Source organism: Ambystoma mexicanum, chromosome 5q, assembly GCF_040938575.1.
Source record: "Ambystoma mexicanum isolate Mex_15411 chromosome 5q, UKY_AmexF1_1, whole genome shotgun sequence".
NCBI lineage: Eukaryota > Metazoa > Chordata > Amphibia > Caudata > Ambystomatidae > Ambystoma > Ambystoma mexicanum.
The window spans coordinates 979,742,426-979,770,203 of record NC_090933.1 but is presented as its reverse complement, the minus strand read 5'-3'; the positions used below and the strand labels follow the sequence as shown (position 1 = coordinate 979,770,203).

The following is a 27,778-nucleotide window of genomic DNA, read 5'->3' as shown; positions in this document are numbered from 1 at the left end:
GTACAATCGCCCACACAACCCAAGCGCCTTCCTCGACGACGTCAAAGAAGGCTCAGGCGCCATCGGATCGATCTGATCCAAAGCCTTCCCCGCATCCGCAGCAGCGCATGACTGGGCTTAATAAACTTAAGGCGCTACTTCCCAAACTACACACGCCGAAGTTTCTGAACAAGAAACTTCAACGACTTTCAAGGTTTCTAAGGCTCGTGCAGGCCCGAAAACTAAGAGTAGGCCTCTAACTAGGCCTCTAGCCGGGAAGCCATCATCGGAGGTTTTGTCCCCCGAAGATTCGGTAACTATCAGCAAGAGCATCAACAGGATTGCCACGGCGGTGGGCCTAGCACTGGTTTCGCCCACAGTTATGGGCCAATCCGCCGAAAGGTTTTCCACGGTTTTGGAAGACGATCCTGAGGACTCTTAAGAAGAGAGCCAGGTACCCCTCTCAAGCACCCTGAGGAGATCCTCTGAACGCCTTAGGGCGGAGGACCCGGTTCCTGCTCAGCTGGGTCCATTTGGGTCATCCAAGTGGACCACAGAGCAATTTGAGGGGTATATGGATCGGCTGCAGCAGGTTTTTGGTGTTTCTGATCAACCTCTCTAGATGTTCAACACTGTTGATTATCAAGAAGATGTCCAGAAGGACACGTATAGAGACATCTATACAGAAGAAGAGACTTATTTTCTGGACAATTATGGGGAAGATCAAGGCGCAACGGACAACTGGGAGGACACCCAGCAGGACGATCACAATTCTGATATGGTTTGCCTCGGCTCTCCCCCATCCACACTGGTTAGGCAGGCTCCCCCGGTGGATGATCAAATGGCTTTCAACAACACGTTGAAAAAAGCAGCAGAATTTTTTAAAATTGCCACGCTTGAGGCATTGCCTGAACAGGATTTCGCTGAAAACATTGACAAGCCTCCGGCTAGCCAGTCTATCCCCCTCTTGAGCTCTGTAAAGAGACGGCTGGCCCCTTCTTTACTCACACCCGCTCAGACGAGGGCTGTGAACCCAAGGGTCAAAACTCTTCCGGCCCTCCCCCACCGACCCGCTTTACATCAAAGGGCACGCAATCCCAGACTCGCTGGTGGTGACCAACACTCGCAAGAGAGCAGGGGTTCCCCTTGCCACGGGAGAGTCACCCCCGGACAAGGAGTCCAAAAGGTTATATGCCTTAGGCAAACGGGTCACGTCGGCTGCTTATACCGTCCGGATTGCCAATAACACTATGTTACTGGCAAGCTACGTCGACGCCCAATTGAACCTACTCCAGGAAGGCCTCCAGGAGGTTCTGGAACCAACCAGAGCCAAGCTTTTCGCCATTGTCTCGGAGGGTAAACTTGCCAATCAAAATGTTGTAAAGAATACCCTGGACTCCGCAGAGACAGCAGGCGGGTCTCTCGCACAGGGTACTCTCCTAAAGAGACACGCGTGGCTGCGCACGTCGGGTTTCAGGCCTGAGACCCAGGCATCCATCATCAATAAACCCATAGAAGAGGCCAACCTCTTCGGGAAGGCGGTAGACGATGCGTTGGAGACAGCCAAGAAGGAGCATGGGACTATTAAGTCGCTGCACCAAATTTCCCAAAAACTCTCTTCAGAGGGGCAGCAATTCTCGGCGGTCCTTTCGAGGACAAGCCCGCGCCGCTCAAAATAATTTCGGCACGGGCAACGCAAGTCAACCGGCTGCAAGCCCCACTTACTACCCCCAGAGGGGTCAGAAGCGCGGAAAGAATAGAGGCAGAGGCTCCAATTCCAGAGGTGCGTCAACCTCGGGTCAGAAATGACCCCCAAGTTCAGGTCCCCTCCTATGTCTCCCCGGTCGGGGGGCGATTAACATCTTTCCTCAAGGCATGGGAGGGGATAACTTCAGACCAGTGGGTATTAAAGACGGTTGCCCACGGTTATTGCGTGGAATTTGCCCGACCACCATAGTTCAGACCGCTGAAACATCGACGCCTTTCACCAGAACATCTGCAGATCCTGGTCCAAGAGGTGGAGGCGCTGCTGGGAAAGGACGCCATAGAAGCCGTCCCGATTCTTCAGGTAAACAAGGGTATTTAATCAATATACTTCCTTGTATCCAAAAAGGATCTCACCATGCGTCCTGTTCTAGACCTGCGCCCAGCGAACAAGTTAGTAAAGCTCCCAGAAGTTTCGCATGGTAACACTTCAAGAGGTGATCCCATTGTTAAAACAAGGGGACTTCATGACAACATTGGATATGAAAGATGCATACTTTCATATTTCAAAGCTGCCAGCGCACAGAAAATTCCTAAGGTTTGTGATTCAGGACAAACACTACCAGTTCAAGGTACTCCCCTTCGGCGTAGCCTCGGCGCCACGGGTGTTTACCAAGGTCCTGGCAGTGGCAGCAGCACACATGCGCAGACTCAGTTCCAGTTTACCCTTACCTCGACGATTGGCTCATCATGGGGGACTCGTTAGACGTTTGTTTTTCGAAAACCCAAAAGACAGTAGACCTACTGTTCAGCCTAGGATTTTCTATCAACGAAAAGAAATCCAGCTTGGTCCCCAGCCAAGTAAAACAGTTCCTGGGGGCTCTAATTCGCACGGAGGATGGTCTAGTCTTCCCTTCCAGCGAGAGGGTTCAGAACATGCTCGCTCAAGTTCCTCAGTATGTAGTCAGTCGGAAGGTGACGGTACGCAAAGCTATGCGTTTGCTAGCGATGATGGCGTCATGCATATACTTGGTCCCCCACGCGCGGCTGCGCATGCGTCCCATGCAGGAGTGGCTCAACAGCCAGTGGTGTCAGGCCAGCGGACAATGGGAAGATCTGTTAGTTGTCTCACCAGCCCTCGTTCTCTCTCTGCAGTGGTGGTCGAGGGAGAACCTCTTGAAGGGGAAAACCTTCACCACCCCTGCAGTGGAAGCCATTCTCATGACAGACGCATCCCTCACAGGGTGGGGCGCTCACCTGCTTCAGCAAACAGCGCACAGAGTGTGGTCCTCTCAGGTAGCGTCCAACCATATAAACCTACTGGAGCTACTGGCAGTGTTCAAAGCATTGAAGGCCTTTCAGGAGCAACTGCAAGGGAAGACAGTGCTGGTCCTAACCGACAGCACAACAGCAATGTATTATCTGAACAAGCAGAGGGGGCACTCTCTCCAGGGCTATCCAAGCTGTCCCAAAACATCTGGATATGGGCTCTCAAACACAAGATGTTCCTGTTATCCCAACATGTTCCAGGGGAACTCCATCTTCTGGCAGACGTACTCAGCAGAGATTTTCCTCTGCCAGAAGAATGCGAATGGCGTCTACACGAAGACATTGTATCCAACGTCTTCGCAGAATGGGGGTTTCCAGTGATCGACTTGTTCGCTACTCAGAACGCCCAATGCCCAGATTACGCCTCCAGGTACCCCCAGAACCGATCCAAGGGGAACGGTCTCTGGATAACTTGTTCGGGGAAATTTGTTTACGCTTCCCCCTCCCCCCCCCCCCCCCGACTCCCCTTCTGAACAAGATAGTGCACAAGATGCACCAGGTACCAGTCACCATGATTCTGGTGGCTCCCATGTGGGCCCGCCAACCCTGGTTCGCGCACCTGATGGAAATGTCCCTCTCACCACCAGTCAAGCTGCCCTGCCCGTACAACATGTTGTCTCAGGACAGGGGGGAGACTCTGCACCCATGCCCACAAACTCTGAACTTAGCAGCCTGGCTCCTGAAGTCATAGAGTTTGGACATCTGCAACTCCCTCAAAGATGCATGGACATACTGAGGGAGGCAAGAAAGCCTAACGCACGTTATTGCTATGCCAGCAAATGGAAATGCTTTGTCATTTGGTGCAGTTCCAAAGGCGTCAATCCCACCGATTGTTCGCCTTCACACATTGTTATATCTAACCCATCTGTTGGACTCTGGGTTAGTCAGCAATTCCTTAAAGGTTCACCTAGCGGCGTTGTCAGCCTGCACCACGTCACAGCAGAAGGTGTTGTGGTGGAAAATACCTGTGATTAAAGCCTTTATGGAAGGGGTTAAAATAATGTATCCCCCATCACTCACCCAGCCCCTGGGTGGGATCTAAATGTGGTTTTAACTATGCTCATGGGAACCTCCTTTTGAGCCTATGCATAAAGCTAGTCTGAAAGACCTGACTTACAAGACAACCTTTCTAGTAGCTATCAATTCTATCAGAAGAGTTAGCGAACTACAGGCCCTCTCGGTCTCGGACCTGTAGGGTATTTTGTGGAGATTTGGGGCCTGACGGTATTTTATTACCGCCGAAAAATAACTTAGCAATAATCACTCCTTGTATTCAGATTGGGCCATGTGCAACAATAATACAGTGGACATGCATTATTTCAGCACCCAGACATGCATATTTGGTATGCGTGGTTGGTATGCGTGGTTGGTATGCGTGGTTGGTGGTATTTTGGTGAGCATAATTCCCTTGTTTTATTTGTGGCCCCAATGTCCAGAATCCCTTATCTTTGCTTAGATTTTTCGTGTAATCACTAGAGAGACCTCGGACCTACATTTCAGGAATACCACATTTTCAGTGTTAGTGTGCCACCATGGGCGATCTCACTGACTTATTTACGACAGAGAGCTATATGTGGTAATTTTGTGGTAATTTCCACTACCTTATATACGGTAGGGAACTATGTTCAGAGAGTCCCTCTTCCCGTTGGCTCATGTACCTCCAACGAGCTATGCTACAAACAATCACTCACAATGACAATTGCATTGTTTAAAAATCTCCCCTCATCATCAGCACTGTATTGGTAAATATAAAATACACCACCCGTCTGCTTTCAAATATTTTTCTGTATTATAAAAGTTGCATTTAAACACGATCTCACTCTTTACAGAAATAAATAAAATAGCACAGTAACAGCATTGTCTGTGATACACTGAAAAAAAAAGTGGCGGAGAACAGAACACAATTTGCAACATTAACATGTGATTAAGGCACCGGAATCTCCTTTCCTACTCTGACTGAATATTCTCGTACGCACTCAGCTCCCACACTTATGTAATTACCTTATATGTTCAGCCGAGTTTTCTTCAGCTGTTCTCTTTCTGAATGTGGCTCCCTTGAAGATTAACCCCAGTGAAAAGGAGCGCCTTTCCTTCTCAAACCGGGGTCATTGCCTGGAACTCTCAGCTTTTTCAGCAGAAATGCTCCAACCAGGAAAAAATAGGTCCTTCTCCCAGCTCTCCAAATCTCCACTCTCCTCCTTCCTCCTCAAACTCCCCCCAGCAAAACTCTGATCACTCCCTCTAGCATGATACTTGCTATGACGCTGCTCCAATCAGAATCAATCATGCCATCTCCTCCTTCTCTACACAATGGCTCATTTTTATAGTAATACTTTGTAACCAACTGATTTCCTGTTCTTTCGAGCTCTTTTGCTTCCTGTAGTTATGTGGACAGGGAAGCAGAGAAAACAAAAAAAAAAATGGATGTGCGTTTAAAAGTTCACTTTCAGAATAGGCCTAATTCTGCAGTGGAGACACATTTTTATTAGTGGATTATGTTAACTTCAGTTTCATTAGTCAGGTTAGTTATAAGTAATGTTAGTTATTATTTTTCAAATGTGTCTCTCGCACCATAGGCATTTCAGATGAAAATATAGTGTGCATTTTTGAATGTGCACGTGTGCTTTTAACTGTAAAAATAGATTTGCATCTTATATGTTAAAATCGTTTTTGACTGAATAGCCTGTCTTTCCTTGTTAATCTGGTAACACATATAGCAATGCACCATAGGCATTTGGTGCTGCATCAAAAAAAATTGCTACCTGTGCAGTAGTGCTGTACTCTGTGCTGGTTGCTACCTGTGCAGTAGTGCTGTACTCTGTGCTGTAACACGCCAAATATCCTTACAACCCCTTTGTTACAGTCCACAAAGACAAAGTAGTTCTGCGCACTCATCCCAGATTTGCGCCGAAATGTATTTCGAAGATCCATGTGAACCAGTCAATCGAACTACCCACGTTCTTCCAGAGACCTAACGTGGCCGAAAGAAGCCTTCACACACTAGATGTGCGCAGGGCAGTCATGTTCTACATGGATAGAACTAAGCCACTGAGGAAAACTAAACAATTCTTTGTTTCAGTGGCAGCTGGTAGAGAAGGGGACCTTGTCTCTAAATCAGCAATATCAAGGTGGATTGTCAAATGCATCACACTATGTTTCTCTCTGGCAAAGAGAGAACTGCCCTTCAAGCCTAGAGCACATTCTACTCGAGGCACTGGGGCATCCATAGCATTCATTGCAAATGTTCCCCTAGAGTCCATTTGCAAAGCGGCAACCTGGAGTTCTGTACACACCTTTACAAAACACTATTGCCTAGACACTCATTCTAGGTCTGATTCTCAGGTGGGACAAGCAGTACTAAGACCTCTTTTTTTCTACTGTTCCTTCTCACTACCCACCTCCAACTCTGGGTACTGCTCGCTAGTCTATGCACAGCATGTGATTCTAAGCAGATTAACAAACATCAAAAGACATGCATTACTTACCGTAAAAGCATTTCTGATGATTGTATCTGCTTAGATTCACATGCGCCCTCCCTGCCTCCCCGCTGATTGGGTGGAAGGAACAGACTACTTACTACTTTCTCTCTTCATGTACTCACTCACTATAGCCTTGGGCTCCCTCATGGCAGAAAAAATACAATCGGAGGGACCTCGGCGCGTGAGGGATTTTTGGTACTACACACGTCACGATAGGGATAGTGTTTCAGACACGCCTATGCCGACGTCCCCTTTCCGTCCCCCGAAAGACGAGATGCAATACTCCGCGGTTACCACTGGATGTCGGACCATATGCACAGCATGTGAATCTAAGCAGATACAATCATCAGAAATGCTTTTACGGTAAGTAATGCATGTCATATTTATTCATGAGCATGTGAAAACATGCCAGACCCCATGCTGGAGAAGGAACAAGTTACTTACCTGTAACTGTTGTTCTCCTGCATGGGTCTGGCATGGATTCACTTGCGATTCCCCCCGCCTACCCCTCTGCAGCTCTTCTCCTGGTTTTACTGCCACTTTGCGTGCTACCAAATCTGAAGATGTCTGCTAGAGAGGCTTAGGTAGAGGGCAATCAATGTCTGGGGGCAGTATGACCCAGAGGCCAGTGATTGGTTGTTAGGAGAAAGACAGTTCAGAAATGAAACAAACTGATTTATTTTCTTTTTTCTTTACTGAGGATTCCCAGCCTGACAGGGAATATTCATGAGCATGTCAATCCATGTCAGACCCATGCTAAAGAACACTTACAGGTAAGTAACGTGTTCCTTTTATTCATAATATACACATGGTTTAAATGGCTTTCTTTAAAAAGCTGTCTCTACTAGTAACATTCATGAAAGTTAGGATTCGGTTTTTTTAAGACAATACAAGTTGCTAAAGACTTTTCTTATGCCAGCACATGTTCCAGCACCCAGAGTGACGTCAGTAAATGTCAGTATTGCACTCATTTCAATTACCAATTCAGTTGTTTGAGAAAGGAAAGGTTAGAATAAGATTTAGAACTTACTTTCAACAGTTTGTAAAACAATTACAACCTCCTAAAGGGAGGCAGGTGTTTCGCGAGAATTCTCAATTCTGTGTTAATACCCTTCTACCTTCGACACCCCAAGCTCTTTTGCTGGACTTTAGGACTTTTAATTTTTATCCTGGAGAGAGTGAGACCTTTTTCCCACTCTAATTTAGTTTTCTTTGATTTGAACCTGGTTTCTTTTGGTTTTGCTGTCTGACAAACTTCATAGGCATCATCTTTTGTATTGACTCACAGCACCCTCAGTGCAGTTTCACAGAGGAGTCTTTTGGATTTCCCAAAGGTCTAAATACCTTCTCTTGGATAAACTACTGTTTCCAAGAGCAGTTAAGTGAAATTGACTTCTTACCTTTGTAGACCCAGTACACACCATCTTATGTGGAGTGCTGGAGGGGTTACATGTTATCCACTTTGTCTACTTTCTCATGTAACATTTTTGTTACCCTTTCTACAATTAATGGCTGGTGGCAGTGGTTATTTTTTCTTACCATTGTGCTTTTTTACCGCAGGGTGAATCCTCAGCTGCAGTGTTGCACCCATGGGTGCCCATATTGTCAAAATGGCCAGTGTCGTCTTTTTTTTGCCATTTCTTTTTTGGAAAGGTCCTTCTGGAGATCTACTCTGCGCTCCAAACCAGGTTTGGTCCCATTCATTCGTTTTGTCTTTGGTGGTGTTCACTGCTGAAGCCTGCCTCTGACCCGAGCGTGTCTGGCAGAGCAGGAAGCGAGGGAGGTTTCTGAACACCCTGTGCTTAGTCTCCTTGGTTACAGGTGTGCACCCAAAGGTGATTGACCGGCTGACTGTCTTTGGAGAACAGCCACATTGCTGTGTGAGTGACAGCTAGGCTGCGAATGAATGGGAGAAACTAGGATAAAAGGCGAGGTCTTTTGCAAGGAAGTCAGTACACCACTGGAATAGCAGATTGCTGCACCCTCCTGGACCGTTGGTTTGCCCGGTGAAGCCCTGCTGCATTGCTGAAGCTCTGTATTTCTAATAGACTATAGAATACCGGAAAGGACTTCTCCCCCCCTTGGGTTGGTGGGACCAATCAGCCCCAAGACAAACTCGACTGGAACTCCTATCTGCTGGCTGTACTACTTCGCTGCAGCAGGAACCGAGTGCCAGGGGACAGGAACACCAGAATAGAGTGCATCGCCTTTTAATACCGGACCCGAGCTCCAGGAAGATCCTCTGGACTCCCTCGAAGCAGGACTAACCAAGCCTGAGCCACCTCAAGAATGCTGGAACCCAGAAGCAAAGAAAGTCCACAATGTGTCCAAGAACTGCAGTGGTGCTATTTGCGAGTAGCTGAAACCGCGAAGTGCTGCTGATCCAAAGTGTGCCCATTGCTGCTGCCGAGCTTCAAACAGTGCATGAGTCCCCAGACAGCCTCCCTCTTGTCCCCACAACTGAGGCGCAGGAACAGGATCTGCAGGAACTAAGGAACTACAACAGGAACAGAAGTCGGCTGGAACCTTTCTTCAGACTCTAGGTAATGTGTAACGGATGTATAAGTTTTGACCGTGGCACAATTGTTTGCGGCCAAATTGACCATAGCCAATTCGGCAGCAAAGCCAATTTAGCTGCGACCAAAACGGCCTTAATTTTAGAAAAAATCGCCCACCCCCACACATCCTCCACCCACCCCCTACTTATCTTTTTGCTGTCCGTGCATGTTTTTCCCCTGCAGTCCCGGATCAGGCCCTCGTATGTGGGGTAGGACCAGACGCAGCACAGCCCGCTTTTCTTTATTTTAATTTTTTTGTCCCCTGCCTCCATACCACCGGAAGCGGGGGACACCCTTGCTACCCTCAAATGCAATCCCTACCAATTATGGGTAGTGGGGGACACCCCTGCAATCCCCAGCTCCCCGTGTTTGGTAGTGATTACCCAAATTGGTCATTTCAAAACGACCATATGGTACTAGCCGAATTCGGCCAGTTGTACCATAGTCAAATTGAAACGACCAATTTGTGTAATACCCTGTGTAACTAGAGGTACTTTTCTCTTTTTGTGTGTAGTGAAGGTTTACTCACTGCAGCGCACATATACCTGAGACAAAATAATGGACACACCCCACTAGGGAATGAGACCAGGAGATGGTTTGCAAGTAAAACAAGTTCGAGGGGATTGGTTCCTCCGACGTATTCCACATCTATGACGGTAATCACCACAGCTGTGCTCCTTCGGAAAAATTTTCTGCGTCACTGACGTCGATACTCTGTCCCTCAAGGGCCTCCTTCTAGCCGACGTCACCGGATGTTAGAAGTAGGACGCACGACGCCCGTAGCCTCAGTTCCATTTTTTCTGCGAACGTGTTCGCTTTGGAATCTCAGCGCGCCTCGGTTCTTCTGATTTCTATCGTTTTTTTCGAACTTGGTTGTTTGTGAAGTATGAGGTCATCTACCCCGCGGTCGGGCTTCAAGAAGTGTCAGGAATGCGGTTCCAAGATGTGTTTTAGGGACCCGCAAGACGTCTGCCTCTGGCGCCTCGGCGAGGACCACGCCACCGATGACTGCAATGAATGCCAGTCTTTGCCGTCGAAGGCCTTGCGGAAGAAGCGATCTGTAGGTAGGGTTTCCAAACCCCGAAAGTCGAAATCCGCTGGGGTTTCGACCGACTATTCAAGGGGCGACTCTCCCCGTCGGCGTAACTCTGTCCCGGAGTGGTTCCCGCCATTCCTCTGCCTCTTCTAGGTACTCGTGGAACCGCCGTCACCGGTCACCTTCCTCGTCCGAGGACTCCGCCAGATGGCGGGTAGCTTGTCCCAACAAGCATTCCTCTCCTGCGGAATGGGACGCATTTCGTAAGGAGATGATGGTGATTTTTGAATCGCAGGGCTCCGTTCCTTCCACACCTTCGAGAGAAGCCGGCAGGGAACGCGCTAGGGCCACCGCTCGCATGCCTTCGAGCTCGGGCGTTCGGCACGATCGGGAGCCGTCGAGGTCCCGATTGGACATGGTAGATCGCTCTAGCCATGCCCGCTGCCGGTCCTCGACGCCCTCGAGACTGTCGGAGCCTGTGAGGTCTTCTAAGACGGCAACGCCATCAGTGCCATGCCCGTCGGGACTCTCGAGGCTCCCCTCAAAGGAAGTAATCAGTGCCGAGGCCATTGAGGGACATGCTCGGGTCTCCGGCCACAAAGCCAGTGTCGAAGCTGTCGGTGCCTCGCTCGACGTCAACGCCTTTTGTGGAGGCTTTACCGGAGGTACCCGTGTAACGGTGGAAACTCCGAGGAAGGCCCCGAGGAAGTCAGTGAGGCCTGTATTTGAACCTTTTTCTGTGCCCTCATCCAGGGATTTGTTCCAGCCTTTGGACTATATAATCAGAGGTGGATGAAGGGTCTGATGGTGTGGGGTTTGTTCCTCATGAGGTTCCTGACTGTTGCCTGGTCATAGCCAGATGGAAGACCTGGGTCAGTCTTTGCACGACGCCAGTGGTCTGGACACCTCTCCGGAGGTTGAGCCTGGCGCACACACGCCGAATCTTCATACCGGTGTCATGTCGAGGGTGACGAGTACTTGGGGGTGGTCTGCTCCACCAGTGGACTTTCTGCAGGATGACCTGACGGAGATCTTGGACCAAGGTCCACCAACTGACCCGGTGCTGCCATTTCATATGGCGTAACAAAGAAGGGCGGCGGGTAGGGCGGCTTGGACTGCTCCGGAGAGTCTCCCGGCAGTGGGTAAGTCGTTGCCGAAAAAATACCGTCCAGACAGTGGCGACCCCTGCTACTTGTCATCGCACCCTACTCCGGAGAGTTTGGTGGTGCAGGCGGCTACGGCCCCAGCGAAGCAGGCGTTGTACCCTACCATCTCTCCTGATGGGGACGACCAGCGCTTCGACTATTTTCATCTGGGGGTATGGCTTTAAAGGCAGCCAACTCCGTTTGTGACTTGGCAAGATTCACTCGCACTTTGTGGAATTGTTTCTTTGGCAGCTAAACATAGTCCCGAAGGGGAGGAATGGGATGGTTTTCTTGCCCTCGTTCAGGATGGCAAGGATGCCATGTGTGAATCCGTTCAGTCTGGGCATGGCAGATTGCGTCAGCCGGTCCATGGCGGTGGGCACCATGATGCGCAGGTTTGTGTGGTTGCAGAAGTCTGGGTTTGCTCCTGATGTACAAGCCCGGCTTCTCAACATGCCCTTTGATGGTGAACATCTTTTTGGCAGCAAGGCTGACGAGAGCCTTGAGAGGTTGCAGACCTCCAAAGCTGCAGCAAAGTCGTTGGGTGCTGCAGTTGGTCAACCTCAGCCTTTTCGCCCTAGAGGACAGCAATGGAGGGGAGGTTCCTTTTGATACTACTTGTCCTTTGGTAGATCAAGGAGGGCTGCCAGTCAGGGGCCAACGCAGGAGTACCAGAGGTGGAAAACCAGGTACTCGAGGTGCCAAAGCCGCTCGAGCATTTGCCTCTTTGCCCTCAGGCACTGCCGCTTCAGCTCAGTTATTAGGCCATGTCCCATGGTTCGCCGGTTGGGGGAAGGCTGGCACAGCATCTTGTAGAGTGGCGTGCCATTACTTCAGATGTGTGGGTTGTGGAGATCATAGCCCACGGCTACTGTCTTCCTTTTCGGCAGAGGCCTCACGACAATCCACTGGGGAAGCTCTTTGAAGAGTCCGGATCCCCTCCTTGCGCAGGAGATCAAATCCCTGCTGGAGAAAGTCACCATAGAACTGGTGCCTGTAGCGGAGGGGAACAAGGGATGGTATTCCCCATATTTTTTTATCCTGAAAAAAGACGGTGGATTGAGACCCATCATGGACTTGCGTGGTTTGAACAAGCTCCTCAGGAAGGACAAGTTCAAGATGGTTACTCTCTCAAGTCCTCCAGGCCCTTCAACTTCAGGACTTGTTGGTGTCTCTCGACCTTGAGGATGCTTACTTTCATGTGCCGATTCACCCGAAGCACAAGAAGTACATGAGGTTCGCGACTTGCATTTTCAGTTTCGGGTCCTGCCGTTCGGATTGAGCTACGCCACGAGGGTCTTCACCAAGGTCATGGTGGTGGTGGCAGCGTATCTCAGGAAAGGGGGGATTCACGTCTACCCCTACCTGGACGATTGGTTGATCAGGGCACTCTCCCGAGCAAGTTCTGGATCATCTGTCAGTCACCTGCCACTCCCTTCACAGGCTGGGCTTCTGCCTCAACTTAAAGAAGTCCCACCTGACACCTACCCAGCGGCTCCAATACATTGGAGCAGTGCTCAACACTTCCCTGGGGCTGTGTTTGCCTCCCCAGGTGATTTCTCATCACATTCTGCAGATGGTGCACAAGCTTCAACATGCCCAGAGTCTCCCGGCGTTAGAGTTCTTGAGGTTGCTCGGCCTCATGGCATCCTGCATTCTACTGGTGCCAGAAGCCAGGTTGCGAAGGAGAGCTATGCAATGGGCTCTCAAGATGCAGTGGTAGCAGTCGTCCGGCAGGATGTCTGATCCCGTTCAAGTGCTGCCCTCGGTCGCCCAGGATTGAAGGCAATCTGATGAAGGGGGGCTCCATTTTGGCTACCCTGGCCGGAGGTAACTATCGTGACGGGCGCATCACGGGATGGGGAGCTCATGCCAACGAGTTGAGTCAGCGGTCGTTGGTCTCCGTCGGAGTCCAGACTCTATCAATCTGTTGGAGCTGAGGGCCATCAGGTTAGCCCTGAAGGCTTTTCTGCCGTCTGTGTGGCGAAAAACTGTCCTGATTCTGACTGACAAAACATGCACTACCTCAACAAAAAGGCGGGGGGCGGGGGAGGAGGGTCTCTCCGACTGTGAAGAGGCGATGCAGCTCTGGTTCTGGGCCATCCAGCAGGAAATTTCGATCTCGGCAGTTCATCTGGCCGGAGACGAAAACGAGGCGGTGGATGCTCTGAGCAGGCAGAGCACGGTCTCTCACAAGTGGGAGCTGGCTCAGGAAGTTCTTTTGGAGATCTTCGCCCTTTGGGGGACCCCACAAGTGGATCTCTTCGCCACAAGTGTCAACCGGAAGTACGAAAGATTCTGCTTGCGGGAATTTCCTCAAAAAGAAGCCTTGGGGGATGCGTTTGTAGTGGAGTGGTCCTTCCCACTGCTGTACGCGTTTCCTCCAGTCATTCCACAAGTGCTATGGAGGTTCGGCTCCCGAATGATCCTCATTGCTCCGGCATGGGCCAGGAGAGCATGATACCCGGACCTTCTAGACATGTCCATCTGCCTTCCACGTCGTCTTCCCTAACGAGATGATCTGCTCTCACGGAAGGGGGGTCGGGTTCTCCATCCAGAGGTCCAGTCTCTCAGCCTTCATTCTTGGTATTGAAAAGTTGAGGTATAAGGATTGGGATCTCCGTGAAGACGTGATGGAGGTGTTGCTTTCGGCCAGAATTCCCGCAACAAAGTCACTGTACCGTTGGAGAAAGTTCTGCGACTGGTGCAGGGTACAGAATGTGGATCCTTTTTCATGTGCCATTCCTGTGGTTCTGTCTTTTGCTTTAGTTGTCCAACAAGAGCCTGCAAGTGGGTACCATTTAAGGGTTACCTGGCTGCGCTGTCCATATTTAAGCGCTCGTCTGAGGGGTGTTATTTTAAGATTCCTTTGATTTCTCAGTTTCTGAAAGGGCTAACTAATGTGTTTCCACCGTCACCTTTCCAGGTGCCCGGTTGGGATTTGAACTTCGTTTTAAAGTTCCTGATGGGAGCTACGTTGGGGCCCTTGTCCATTGAGACTGTTGTCTTTCAAGACTGTATTTTTAGTTGCGGTTACTTCCGCTCGAAGAGTGAGTGAGTTGCAGGCACTATCCTTCAAGCCACCTTTCACTGTGTTCCATAAGGACAGGGTTGTCCTTGGGGTTTGTCCTTATTTTCTTCCAAAGGTTGTCGGAATTTCATTTGAGCCAGAAGGTCATTCTTCCGGCTTCCTATCCTCCGCCGCATCCTGGCAAGGAAGAGGAGAGGCTCCATAGGTTGGATCCTAGGAGAGCTTTAAGTTTCTACATCTCGTGCATGTCCCGGGTCAGAGTGGACAATCAGTTCTTTGTAGGATACGCTGGAAGGCGTTTGGGACAAGCTGTTACTAAGCAGACCTTGTCCAGATGGATTATTTTGACAATCTCTGAATGTTACTGTTTGGCAGGTAAGGACACTCCGGTAAGCTTACGGGCCCATTCTGCTATGTGTGTGTCTGCCCCTACTGCTCTGCAGAGGGGTGTTCCCATTCGTAACATTTGTGAAGCAGCAACATGGGCCTCTGTCCATAATTTTTTAAAACACTACTCCCTGAATTCTATCCATGGGCAAGATTTAGCCTTTGGTAAGGCGGTCCTCTATTCTGCAATTTGATTGGGCATTCTAAAATTCTAAATTATTTTCCCACCTCCATACGTTGGTACTGCTTTGGGAGTCTGTCATAGAGGTGGAATATGTTGGAGGAACCAATCCCCTCGAAGAACAAGTTTCTTACCTGGTAACGTTCTTTCGATGGGAATCTTCCGATGACGTATTCCACATTGAACCCTCCCAGCCTGCCCCTCTACAGAATTTCTTATGCGATTGCAGCTTACGTTTGGTGATTACTGTCATAGATGTGGAATACGTCGTCGGAAATCTGAAAGACTTACCTGTGTCACTGCAATGAAGGTGCTGTGACACAATGTAAAAGATGATGCCTAGGGAGTTTGTCAGACTCCATAACCAAAAGAAACTGTTCAAGAATCACATAAGAATACATGAGTGGGGAAAAAAGGGTCACTCTCTCCAGGTTAAAAAAAATCAAGTCCTCAAAATCCAGCAAAGTTGCTGGGGGTCTCAAAGGTGGAGGGAATTAGCACATTTCTGAGAATTCTCCCTAACACAAGAGAAGTCTTTTGTGTAGTCACACAACAGTTGGACTGCACAACTTTTTACCTAACAAGCTGTCAAAGTGCATTGCCCTCTTCCATGCAAAGGTAGACTGCTTTTACAGTTGAGCAGACCTTTAACAGGTCTGCTGCTGCATGGGCAAATGGTTTGTTGGGGCAAAATCATCACAGGAGTGTGTTTATGAAGGAAATTATGCAGAAACTCTTTATTCCATCATGCGATTTCCTAATTGGTATCCCCAGTGCTTGAACCTCCCCGGGCAAATTGGGTTTATTGATTTCTGCTCTCCGTTCATAGAATTGACTGAATTAGAAAGTACATTTTTATGTTCTGTATGAATTTCATAAGGCATAGTTGTGCACATCACACATTGTCAATGTTCTAAAAAATAAGTCCTCTAAATGTTGGCTTCTATTTTCATTGCTTTGGTTAAACTGTTTTCTTAAACTTTCTCGATATTTGTAAATTCTTTTAAAATTATATTTCTCATTTCAGGGCCACGTAGTGATGGGAAATAATGCAATCTCTCCGTACCAGCAAGTAATTGAGAAGACCAAAAACCTGTCTTTCCGCAGTCAGATGCTGGCTATGAACATTGAGAAGAAAACAATCCAAAACATTAAAGCTGATGTGAGTGTTGCTTCCTCTTTGAATGCAAGTTTATTGAAACGTATATTGTATTACATACTCTGCTAGGTTTCAGTCATGTCTCGCCCCATCCATATGCAAAATTGCTCTTAAAAGAATCTGCAGCACCAGATATAGTGGCCAAATAGGAGTGGTAGATCTACTCCACTGCTACAATAGTTGTATGATCTACATTTACTAAAATGTAAACCTGTGTTGGTAAGAGGCAGACATAGTCAATCCACCTTTCCTTATGTTTTGTCAATATCATCTTCCAAGTTAATTGACCTTTGACTTTAACTTCCATCTTGCCAATCGGCTGACATTTGTGTGGATAACGAGGTGTGCTATAACACAATTGATGTTGGTGAACCTTTCACGTTCCTTTCACATGACAGTGCCTCTTATAAAGTCCTCCCCCACCCCCTTTCAGGACTCGGACCACGGCTTCACTCCCTGCAGTATTCCATACTGGTTTTGAGTTACCCTGGTGTTTCCCTGTGCTTAGCAGATGAGCAGGAATCAAGGCACTTAAGGGTAGGTTGAAGGGATTTGTCTCCATGAAAAACTATTTTCAATGAACATTTTCCGTTAGTTTGTACCCCATAGCACACACTAGTTAATATAATTCTCTTCATAGTCTCTTGACCATATTTTGGTAGCACTTGGTTTAGGCATAGTGTGATTAATCCGGTGGAGTCATCACTGATCTCCTGAATGTAACCTCTTCCCATGTGGCTAGGGGACGGCAGCTTGTTCCTGTTCCTGCTCCTGAGGGCGACTATATGAGGGAGGATGACATGAGAGGGAGACAGCCTCCGGGGAGATGTCATGGCTCCTTCGGGTGAGACATTGCATCCCCAATTATCCCAATGAAAATAACCACCCCATGTCTGAAACTCACTTTTCCCATTGTCATGCATCTACTCCTTTGCCTATGAAGAGCAGGGAAACCCCTTTCAACAAATCGGTAAACCAACCTAGCAACTTTGGTCGACCATTCCAATCTGATGAAATCACCTTTTTCTACGCCACTAATCAATCGGAACTGACTTGCCCTCAAAACCTTTTAAAAATACTTAATCAAATTCCATGAGTCAATTGTCTATAATGGCCTTCGGTTCCCAGAATCCTTGAAATACTAGGATGAAGGCAGAACGTGCAATGTGGAGCAAAGGACTGTAAGCTCAGCGAGCGCTCTAGTTTCCTGGCACACACCTGTGCCTGGGAGATATAAGCAGCCCAAACCGATAATCAATGACTGCTCCTGTGGCGACTGGCGAAGGAGCTGCACATCTGCAAGAAGCAGAGAACCGAAGAACTGGGATGGGCATGGTGGAGCCAGGCAGCTCACCAACTGAGAAGAAACTGCTGAACCAAGAGACGTTGCAGGAAGCCAGGAGTATGTGAGGGACGCCTGGCCATTCGCAGACTAAGGAAAGCTGCATTTTACTTACCAGAGGAAAGCAGGTGTGTCCAGTGGAAGCCCTCGAGTATCGTCGAACTAAGGAAAAGCAACCGCAAGAAGGCGGACCCTGAGAATATTCACCAAAGAAAACCAGTGAGTCCAGCCAGAAACAGCAGGGACACGGAGTATCTGTAGGCACGCAGAGTGCAAATGTTTGGGAACCTCTTACTTGAGAAAGATATGAAGAATGGACACGTTGGAAAAAGGGATCTTAAATTACTAACGGGCAAGATTATAATATGTGAATGTACACCGTTCAAAATACTTGAGAAGCAGAGAGAGCATAATAGATCAGAGGGTTACATAATCCAACATATACAAGCAGCTTTTGGATAAGGCAAATTCCCTGAATGAAGAGAGGTACTGGCAGAAGCGTATACCAGGCAGTCACAAGTGTGTGAAAAACAGAAGCCCTGGCAAGAGAGTATACCAGACAATTGAAAAGGATTGTGTTACACAAGAATGAAGAAACCACACCACTTGAGAACAAAATACCAGATGTCCAGAAAGAAAACAAAATTGTAAAACCAGACTGTTTTTGTGTGCAAGTGTGGTAGTTGACCAGGAGACACCCAAAGAACTATTGCGAATAAAAACCTCAATGCGTAAAGAAGAATCCTGGAGGAGGGAACTAGCATCTGGAGCCAAGACTTTCTTCCTTGAACTTTTGTTTGAACCATTAATTATTCCTTTATCAGCACTTTTCTAAACCTTCCAAGGTTAGACGTTTTCCCATTCACCTTGGAGTTTAGTTTATAGTGTGAGGGTCAGAATGTGGCGTTCACACCCAATCCGGCTCGCCGGTCGGGTGTTAAGGCCATTAGCACCCCGGGTAACCAAAGTGGCAATCCGGGGTGCTGAAAGGGTTTTTCATTCCAATGAAGCGTGCAACATCCCGTTGAAAGGAAAATCATTTACCAACATGGCCGTCATGGAAAGAGAAGGCGGTCATTCTGAGGAGAGGGTAAAGCGCGAAAGTGGTGGCGATTGCAGCTGCAATAAGGTAAGTTTGGGGAGAGTGGGGGTCTTTTTTACGCAGAATTGCATGCAGTACTCTCTGGGGCCACTACACACAATTAGGACTACAGGTGTTAGCCAAACCAACCTTTGGTACAAGTCTGTACCAGTTTTTGGTAGCGAGCTGAGCAGCCACTTATCTCAAGAGTGAGTGTGAGCAGTACAAGTGATTAGAGAGAGGACTTTCAATCACAGTGGTTCAAGTAGACCTTCATACTCAAGGTTTCTTGGTAAAACTTTATTAATTTATTACACAATCATTTAGAAAACATTTCACAAGGAGGCAACTTAATATGATAGATCAATACACTTCAATACAAACTGATTTTGAGACAGTTTGAGCTCCCCTGATATAGGAGCCAAATGGCAGTTGAGTTACTTAGAAGTGAGCAAAAGGGTCAAGGTAAGTAGAATAGATCACATCTACTTGTTAGACAGTGCAAATAATTTTAGTTCACCAGAAGAGTTCAATTCAAGTCAATAGGCCAGGCCAAAGTCAATGGGCTAGTGTTCTGGATAGGAAAGAGCAGATCTGGTACCAAACGGTAAAGTCTTTGCAAAAGTTCTCAGAAGTAGTTAAGCTGAAAGGATAATTTGTGGGGGTCACAAGCTGATTAGGCCTGTAAATTAGGAACGGTTCACAAACTTTCACCGCAAGAGTGGTGTTCTCAATCAGGTTGACACAGTACCTTAGTATGAAGAAACAAATGCAGCTAATGTTGTTGGTTCCTGGCAGATCTCACTGTTCCTGAGCCTCAGTTGTGGTGACCAGAGGGAGGACATCGGGGGACTCCTGCACGGTACCGTCGATAAAGAAAACAAGATGGTCACTTCAGTTCCACTAGCTGTAGATTCAAGCACACAAGCTTGTATTCCTCTCCATGCTTAATCCTAACTAGCCTTGAGAATGGTATCCAGGTGGCTTAAGAGTTAATTGCTCCCACCAACTCAAAGGGAGAAGTCGTCCTTGAAGGGGCTTCTCTGTCGAGATTAACTTGGCAATTTTGGACCTGCAGCAGGGCTTCACCGGGCAAACCAACAGTCCAGGAGTTGCAGCAGCCGTCCTCTTCCAGCTAGTCTAAGGTTGTTTTTTTCCAGAGGTCGACTCTGCTTTCCAGTCCAAGAGACTCGCCTTTTAAACAGTTCTCTCCCTTTCATTCAAGCCTAGCTGTCACTCACCCAGCAGGGTGGCTGTCCTTGCTGGCCAGTCGGCCAGCCAATCACGGCAGAGTGCATTTGGGTCTCCTAGGAGACTAAGCACAGGGAGTTTCGGGCACCTCCTATAAACCAATCACTGGGCTCTGGGTCATACTGCCCCAGTCAATGACTGCCCTCTATCTAAGCCCCTCCTCTGGCAGCCATCTTTGGATTTTTACTGCACTGACAAGTGTTGGGAGTCCTCACTCACGTTTTGCTCTTTGAGCTTTTTATGCGTTTTTTCACCTTTTTGATAGAACTATTTTCGGTCAAACGAGCCTGTGTGCTCCATCGATTATACCTTCCAATTAACGGGAACCCATATTCCGGCTTTTTTTTTTCTTGCCCCTCAAGGGCTGAATTTGTCTAGTATTCTATTTGGAAGCTTCCAGAAGTTCTTCAGGCCTACACCACGCAAATCATGTCTGAGGACAGTTTTTCCCTCTTCAAGCTTTTCTCCGACTAGGGTTTGCAGAATGTGTTCACGAAGGACAAGCATTCCCAGTGCCTGTATTGCCTACACCCCACTCAAAAACAGTGTGGGCGGTGAACTACAGGGAACAGACATTTCTTTTGCTGGACATTCAGAGATACAGAGGAGGATGCCGACGGAGCCACCAGTGGCACCGCCTGCGGCACTGCCACCAGTCACCCCGTTGACACCGGAGGAACCTCCGGCAAAGAGGAGGCATCCACACCTCCATTCCACCATCGCTACTGTAATTTAATGTGATTTTATACACTTTCTTTTTGGTTATGGAGTTTAAACAACTCCATAGGCATCATCTTTTACAATTGTCACAAAGCCCAATCATTGCAGTGCCACAGGGAAGTCTTCCAGATTTCCCAAGGTTTAAATACCTTCTCTGGGATCAACTGTTTCCCAGAGCAGTAAAGTGAAACTGGCTTTACTTGTGGTGTGCTGGGTATAGCAAGTACAATGCTTTCTTACAATAGAGTGCTGGAGGGGTTACTTAGTATCCCCTGTGTCTAGATGCTCATGGCAAGTTACCCGTTCCTCAATTGACTGGCTGGTGGCAGTGGTTTCGTTTTGAGCTACCTAGGTTTGCGTTTACTGCAACCATTCGTGGACCCAGTAACGTTAACCGTGGGAGCCATCTTTTTCGAAATTGCGCCCATCCATCTTTGCTAAAATGGTGCCTGGTCTTCTTTTTTCGCCAGGTCTTTCGGGAAAGGTCCTTTTAGAGTTTCTCTGCGTGCCAAACCAGGTTTGGTCTTTGTACATTTCGCCTTTGGCAGGTGCTCTGAGAGAAACCCACCTCTGGCGCCCGAGTGTCTGGAGTAGGCAGGAAGTGAGGGAGGTGCCCGAAACCCCCTGTGCCTAGTCTCCTAGGAGACCCAAATGCACTCCATGGTGATTGGCTGGCTGACTGTCCGGCAAGGACAGCCACCTTGCTGGGTGAGTGACAGCTAGGCTGGAATGAATAAAAGTAAGTCTTTTGGCTTGAAAGGCAGAGGCGACCACTAGAAGAAGTAACCGAAGAGCTTTAAGAGGACGGCTGCAGCAACTTTTGGACCGTTTGTTTGCCCGGTGAAGCCCTGCTGCAGTCAATACTTACCAAGTTCGCATCGACTGAGAAGCCCCTGCAAGGACGACTTCTCCCTTTGAGTTGGTGGGACCATCCAATTCCCAAGTAAGCCACCTAGACACCCATCTTGGAGCTGGTTTCATTTCCTCAGAGTTGCTGCAGGAAACCGTAGAGCCAGGGAGAGGGACACCAGATTGTGTGCGTTGCTTGTAAGCTGGCCTAAAGCTTTTTGAATATCCTCTGAACTCCCATGAAGCAGGACTGACGAAGCCGGACACCAGAGTCGAGTGCGGGACTGCAGATGTGAGGAAAGTCCACCTTGACAGCCAGGAATGCACTAATATTGCTATTTGCTGTACCGCAAGGAGCTGAAACGCGAAACAGATGCTGAAAGTAAAGCTTGCCTGTTGCCAGTTTTGACAGTACTGCTGTAGTGCAGGAGTCCCTCGACATCCTCCCTCTTGTCCCCATGACTGAGGCCCAGGAACAGTAAGATCTGCACAGCAGCACAGGAGCAGAAGTCATCAGCTGCATATTTTCTTCTTTACCAAGGTATTGTAAAACAAGTCTAAGAGAACTTACCTCTTACTGTAGAAGTGCTTTGTAACTTCCACAAGTCTAATCAGCTTGTATCCCTACATTTGATTCTTCTTTTCAAAGACTCCTCTAAGAACGTGTGCAAAGACTTTTCCATTACTGCTTTATCCTATCCAAGACTTTTGCCCATTGACTTTGGCTTAGCCTATTGAATTGAATGACTCTGCTACTGCACTCTAAAGGTATTTGCCCCGCTTATGAATAATTTCTTGTGTTCTAATAACCCTTGCCTTTTACCAACTTTTTAAGAGCGTTCTGAATGCCAACAGTAAGATAATGTCCCCAGCACCCTTGTTACTGAAGTCACCTGTGGGAGTAGGTTGTGTCTGTGGGGCATCCTGTGGGATGTATTAACCCACTTATGCTGTGCCCTGCAGCATCCCTGTGTACTGGTGGCGCCAGAATTATCAAAATGGCTGCAAAACCCCTGGGCGCGCCAAAACCCATGGAAATCTCATTTGTAACACGAAAAGATGGCTGCCAAATCTGCCGTGCATGTCGTCAGTAGTGGAACGGAGACCTCACTGCTGAAACATGTCACTGGGCTGCCCCACAAGTAAACATGGAGACTGCATGAAAAGCAGTACTTTGCTGAAAGAAATCCAGGATCTTGTTTGTAAATCTTTTTCTTGGTTGCTGAAACTGCAGAATGCCGGTACAAAACACCATCAAACATCCAATATTCTTGCTGGGTACTACCATTCATTTAATTCAAGAAATCATTATGAACAGACAATGTTCTGCAAAGCTGAATTTGTCATCAAAACATTCACAGCAAAAATGTGCCTGCCTGTGAAATCTGTCAAAATCTGGGCGCAGTACTCGTGGCCGCCTGTATGACAGCTGTCAGTAGATTGCATCATAAGGATTTAAACTTGTACAACTGAAATCTAATGTCTGAAAACTAAGTGACCTCTTATTGAGAGTAGCCTAGGTTGTAACTGTTTAATCCCATGGTTTAGAAGCTGGAATAAGTGTTCTAGTTGCTTGTTTTGAAATTGCAAGTTTGTTTTAAACCAATCAAATTTAACAGAATGACATTGAATTTAAGACCGCCTCAAATCCACCAAACCAGTATGCTAGCTTCTCCCCATGGAGGCCAGACATCTCCTTTTTGCTCACTCCACCAGAAAATCACACCTATGTGGTGATTAGATTAGGGGAGGAGAATTTGGTCTGCCAGGGGAAGAAGACAATGGACTTCCTCCAGTCAAAGGAAGGATAAGTGTGAAGTTGTGAAATGGCCTGGGCCTCTGGAGGAAATGAGAGGAGACTACTTCTAACTGCAGAGAGCCAGAAGGAGACGGAAACAAACATAAAATTGTTTAAATTACAAAAAATTGCATTTGTGTATCTAAATTCTGACTGTACATTTTAAGAGGCAGCAAATCTTGTGACATGTTCTAGAAGGAAACAGCGGAAAAGGTGGTTTTACACCAAATGGATTTGTGGCAGAAGTATGAAACGTTATACCCTTATGCCCATGTTCAACATGCATATTTGTACAAATTTTCGGATAAACTGGACGTGTTCCAGACAAAAAGGGCAGAATTCTGTCAAAAGCAGACCCAAGATCCTACAATGACGAGGATTGGAGGAGTAGATGCTCCATATGATTGTTATAGAGATTGCACACATGTAAATATGTATTGTACCAAAAGTAGATTTTATGTTCAAAGGGACAAGGAGGATTCTCTGACTCATAAACCCACATCATGGTGACACCCTGTTTTCTTCTCCAATCAGGGAGAGGAGAGATTCTAGCCAATTGCCTGCCTAAGGGGGCGAGCTTAGGATAAACCAACACACAACCCCTTTATCATAAGCATAAAAAGAGACAGCTGGGGACTTAGAAACACACACAGATTCACCCACTAACCGATTGCTGGCGGAGCACCCTGCGAGAGAACCATCCATATTCCTTGCTCCAGACTCCAGAAACTTGGCAAGCAGAAAGGCCCATTGCATTAGTTGAACCATTTTCAACTAGGCCTTGAATTTCCAGAACCAGAAAGAATTCCCCAAAACTAAAGGGGAACAAAAGAAATAGCCGGGCTGTGCTGTCACTGCTTTCCAGCTAATAGAATTATACCCAGAACCAAAAGATCCAATCCAGTTGTGCTCTGCTGTGACCAGAGAACCATTGCAGACCTGATCCAGTGCTGTGACCAGAACCATTGCAGCACCAGTCCAATCCGGTGTGCCCAGCATTCTGTCCCAGAACCAGAATCTGACGGTTCTGTTTGAAACCCATATAGTGAGTATCTATAGATGGAACTGTCACTAGCATATGTACTGTCCATAGTAATCCCTGTTTTAAACCCATCCTCTCTTGTATTCAGAACCGGTAGTGTTAGGAGTATTTTTGAATTGTCAGTGTTTTCTTGCGCTTAGTTTCTCTCAATTGTTTTCTAAAATCATAAATCATTAGTATTGTGAATAAATAAATTGAATCCCAGAAAAAAAATGGATTATCCACCACATGCAGGGTCCCTGGCCAGGATTGATGCAGATTCATGTGCCATTCTTTTTCTATAGTCATAATCTAGTATAACAAATCCCATTTGTCTCTTAAAAGCGTAGCCCTGTTTTCCCATTCTTGGGCTCCCATAAAATGTAAACAATTTCAGCAATTTAAACCATATTAAGTGTTTTACCCAATCCATTCTCAAGATAACTTTAAAACCATTTTGACAGTTTGACAATCAATTCTGTTTCTCTCTTGTTTTCTGGGGGGAAATTGTGATTGACATTTTGTTGGAATTCTGCATTCCTGAATACCGGCTCTCCTCCTATTTCTTGACATTGCCTATTGGTGGGGCTGAGGGGTGTGCAGGGGGAAATAGTAACCACACTGCTATTTGATTTGAACACACACAAGTGTTCTTTCTGTTCTGAATTGTTTTTGCTCATTATTACTCATCGTGGTTAAAGAGATTGCTTAGTGCTATATCACCCCATTGGTGATTATTGTACACCCATTAAACATAGTGTGATTATATTGTGAATACATAAATATTTTAACTTTGCAAACCAGCCTGATTCCTGGTTCAGCGTGAAGGGGGGTGTGTTCCAAGAGAGGGGCATGATATAAGTGGTACATCGTTCAGAATAAAAACTTTTAGACACAAATAGATAAGGGTTTCAGTTGTGCATTACACACTAGGTGTCGACTTAGTTGAAGTGCCGGATTGAAATCACTTACAATCCCGAAAGGGTCTTGTCTGATTCAGAAACTCAGTGTACAGTATATAAGTAGATTTGTGTTCCTATTCTATTGCTCCCTTCTAAGGAAGGCTTTATAATTGACAAATTAATAATTGTTTCTGCAAGAAACCTTGAGTGTAAGAGTTTATTTGAATACCTGTAACTGTGAATCTTTGCAACTCAACTACTGCTCACATTTCCCCTCTTGAGATAAGCCTGGCTGCTCAACACTCTACCAAAACTGTGTAGTACAAGCTTATACCAAAGGTTGGGTTGCCTATACCTTTAGTCATAGTTGCTTGAGTACTGCATTCAAACTTTGCTTAAACCTGGTGGCAGGCGGTGAGGATATATTGTAGAGTTCTTACATTGAGTTTGCTTTACTTTTGTTGAACTAAAAACCTTCACAATGCTAAACTCCACTAGAAAAGCAACTGTAACATGCGCAATTGTAACATGCTAGATATGGATAACTTCAGACCGTAAGCCCTGATCATTTTAACAGATCAACTGAAAGAAATGTGTAAAGTCAGGTCTCTCCCTGTTAAAGGAAAGAAGAATTGACTAATTGCAAGATGGCTAGTAGGTCTGTCACACCTACTATACCAGAAAATGTGGAAAATGAGGATAATGATTCAGAGTCTAACTCTAATATTGTTGAAGAGTCAGAAGAGTTAGAGGAGGCTCAGGAAGAGAACCCCTCTTTACCTCAACCAGCTTTTGGGCCTCAACCTTTAGCCACAGGGACCCTACCAGGACCAGTACTGAGTCCAGCATTTGAGTCTCTTGAAAAAAGTGACTCGAGTTTAAAAGATTACAAATCCATGCTGAAGCCAAACATCATCTCAAACTAAGGGAAATTGAATTACAATGTGCTCTTGAAATTAAGACATTGTCTATTGAAAATGTTTCTATCCCAGAGTGTTCTAGGTCTTCCAGTCCCAAGAGACCTTGTATGCCTAAGGAAGCTGTGAGTATGTATGAGGTGAAACTTGATATTTTGGATAGGGTGGGTGCTTATGAATAGAACTATGGGATTCTGGGTTTCACAGGTAATCAGTTGATTCCTTAGCTTTTGTCTAGGCTCCCCCAGGTTGCAACCGATGCTGTAATGGAGGTGGGGCTACTTAAGAAAGGAGTATGAAAGTGTAAAGCTAGCTTTGATAGCTTGATTTGGGAAAACCCCTTCCCAGTACCTTTTGAGGTTTAGGACCCTCAAAAAGACTGACGGTACCCCTTGGGCTACCTAGGTGTGTGAATGTTTGAAAAACTTAGATGGTTGAGGTAAGAGTTAGAGTGAACTCTTTTGAAGGAATGAGATCTGTTTTTGTTGGAATCTATTTTTGGTGCCTGCTCTCCTGAGCTGAGACAGCATTTGGCTGACTCTAAAGAGATTGATCCCAAGAGGCTAGCAAAAGCTGCTGACTTGTGGATTGCCAATAGGGCTACTCACAAGGATTCTGGGGCCACTCATAAAAAGGGTGAGGGGAATCAGCACAAGAAAGATGACGGAGAATTCTAAAAACGCCAATCCAAAAGAGGGCCACAAACAGAAGGGTAAGCCACATGGGAAACCAGGTCAGTCTAGTGAAACCTCTGGTGCCAAACCGGAGGAAGGTCAGCAGAAGCCCCCATTTGTCAAAACATTTGGGAATTGTTATGCTTGTGGGTCAACTGACCATGTGAAAGGGGATCCCAGGTGCAAGGGTAAACCTCCAGGTGTCTACACTGCCTCCTTTGCCTTCATCCCTGAGGGAGAAGTACATATGGCAAGTGAAACATTCAACTATTGGCTGAATACCCCTTTGGAGTCTCTGCCAGTGCTTCTTTAGTGTCCCTGGGTCTGTGGGAACAGCAAAATATAGGTGTATAATTCTATACCAGATAACACCAAAGAGTACTACAAGGGCATTGTACTTGTAAATGGTCAGACCCCTGCCATTAGACACTGGGGCCAGCATCACAGTGGTGGATGAACACTTCTTCAAACCTGATGTTACTAAGGCACCCAACGGTCCCACTAAGCTTGCTGGAAGCCCTATCCAGATGGTTCCAATACTACTGGCTCTCATCCAGTGCAACAACATGACTGTCAGAATAACAGTTAGTGTACAAAGTGAGGTGCCTGGGAGTGTCCTGTTGGGGAATGACTTAAAAACTCTTGGAGTTGTATCAAGCAACCCCAGGCCTCCCAGTAAAAGGAAGCGGGAGCAGACAAGGAAGGCCAGAGAGCTCACTTTAAATGATTCTCAGTGGGTTGTTACAGAAGAACCTATAACACCCAGTCCACAGGAGAAGCCAATTTCTATTTCCAAGAAGGAGACAAAGGGGAAACCCAAGGTCTCAAGAAACAATAAAGATGGCACTCCTGTGCATCTAACCAGGACATCCCCGAGAGGACAGTCCAAAGTCACATCTGTGACTACTCCACCAGCTGAGGCTGAGTGTGAGAACCGCCCAGGAGAGGTCGAGTCAGCTGCTGAAGATTCACAGCTGGAAGACCTTCCCACTGTTGGAGATCTGGATCCTAAAGACCATTCTGAGCTGCAGTCTTTACTGGCAGAAGGTGGCCCCTGTAGGGCAGACTTCAGCAGAGGTCAAAGTGTCTTACTCTTGAAGGACTATGCCAACAGTCAGCTTCCCAGGTGGAAGGGCAAGAGCTAGGGAAGCACAGGTTATACTGGCAGGATGGCCTTCTCTACAGTGAACCTACTGAGTCTACCCCAGCAGATACAGGAGACTTGTAGTGCCCCA

The 27,778-nt window shown here is 47.1% G+C and overlaps 1 protein-coding gene across 1 annotated transcript in view; it reads left to right on the top strand.

Annotated features, from left to right (window-relative positions):
* The window catches only part of EIF3E (eukaryotic translation initiation factor 3 subunit E), a 284,648-nt gene that overhangs the window by 229,304 nt on the left and 27,566 nt on the right, over positions 1-27,778 (top strand). Inside the window, exon 12 of the mRNA XM_069621505.1 lies at positions 15,857-15,991. Within this exon, the coding sequence (XP_069477606.1) occupies positions 15,857-15,991 (135 nt within the window). The remainder of the gene's footprint in view (positions 1-15,856; positions 15,992-27,778) is intronic.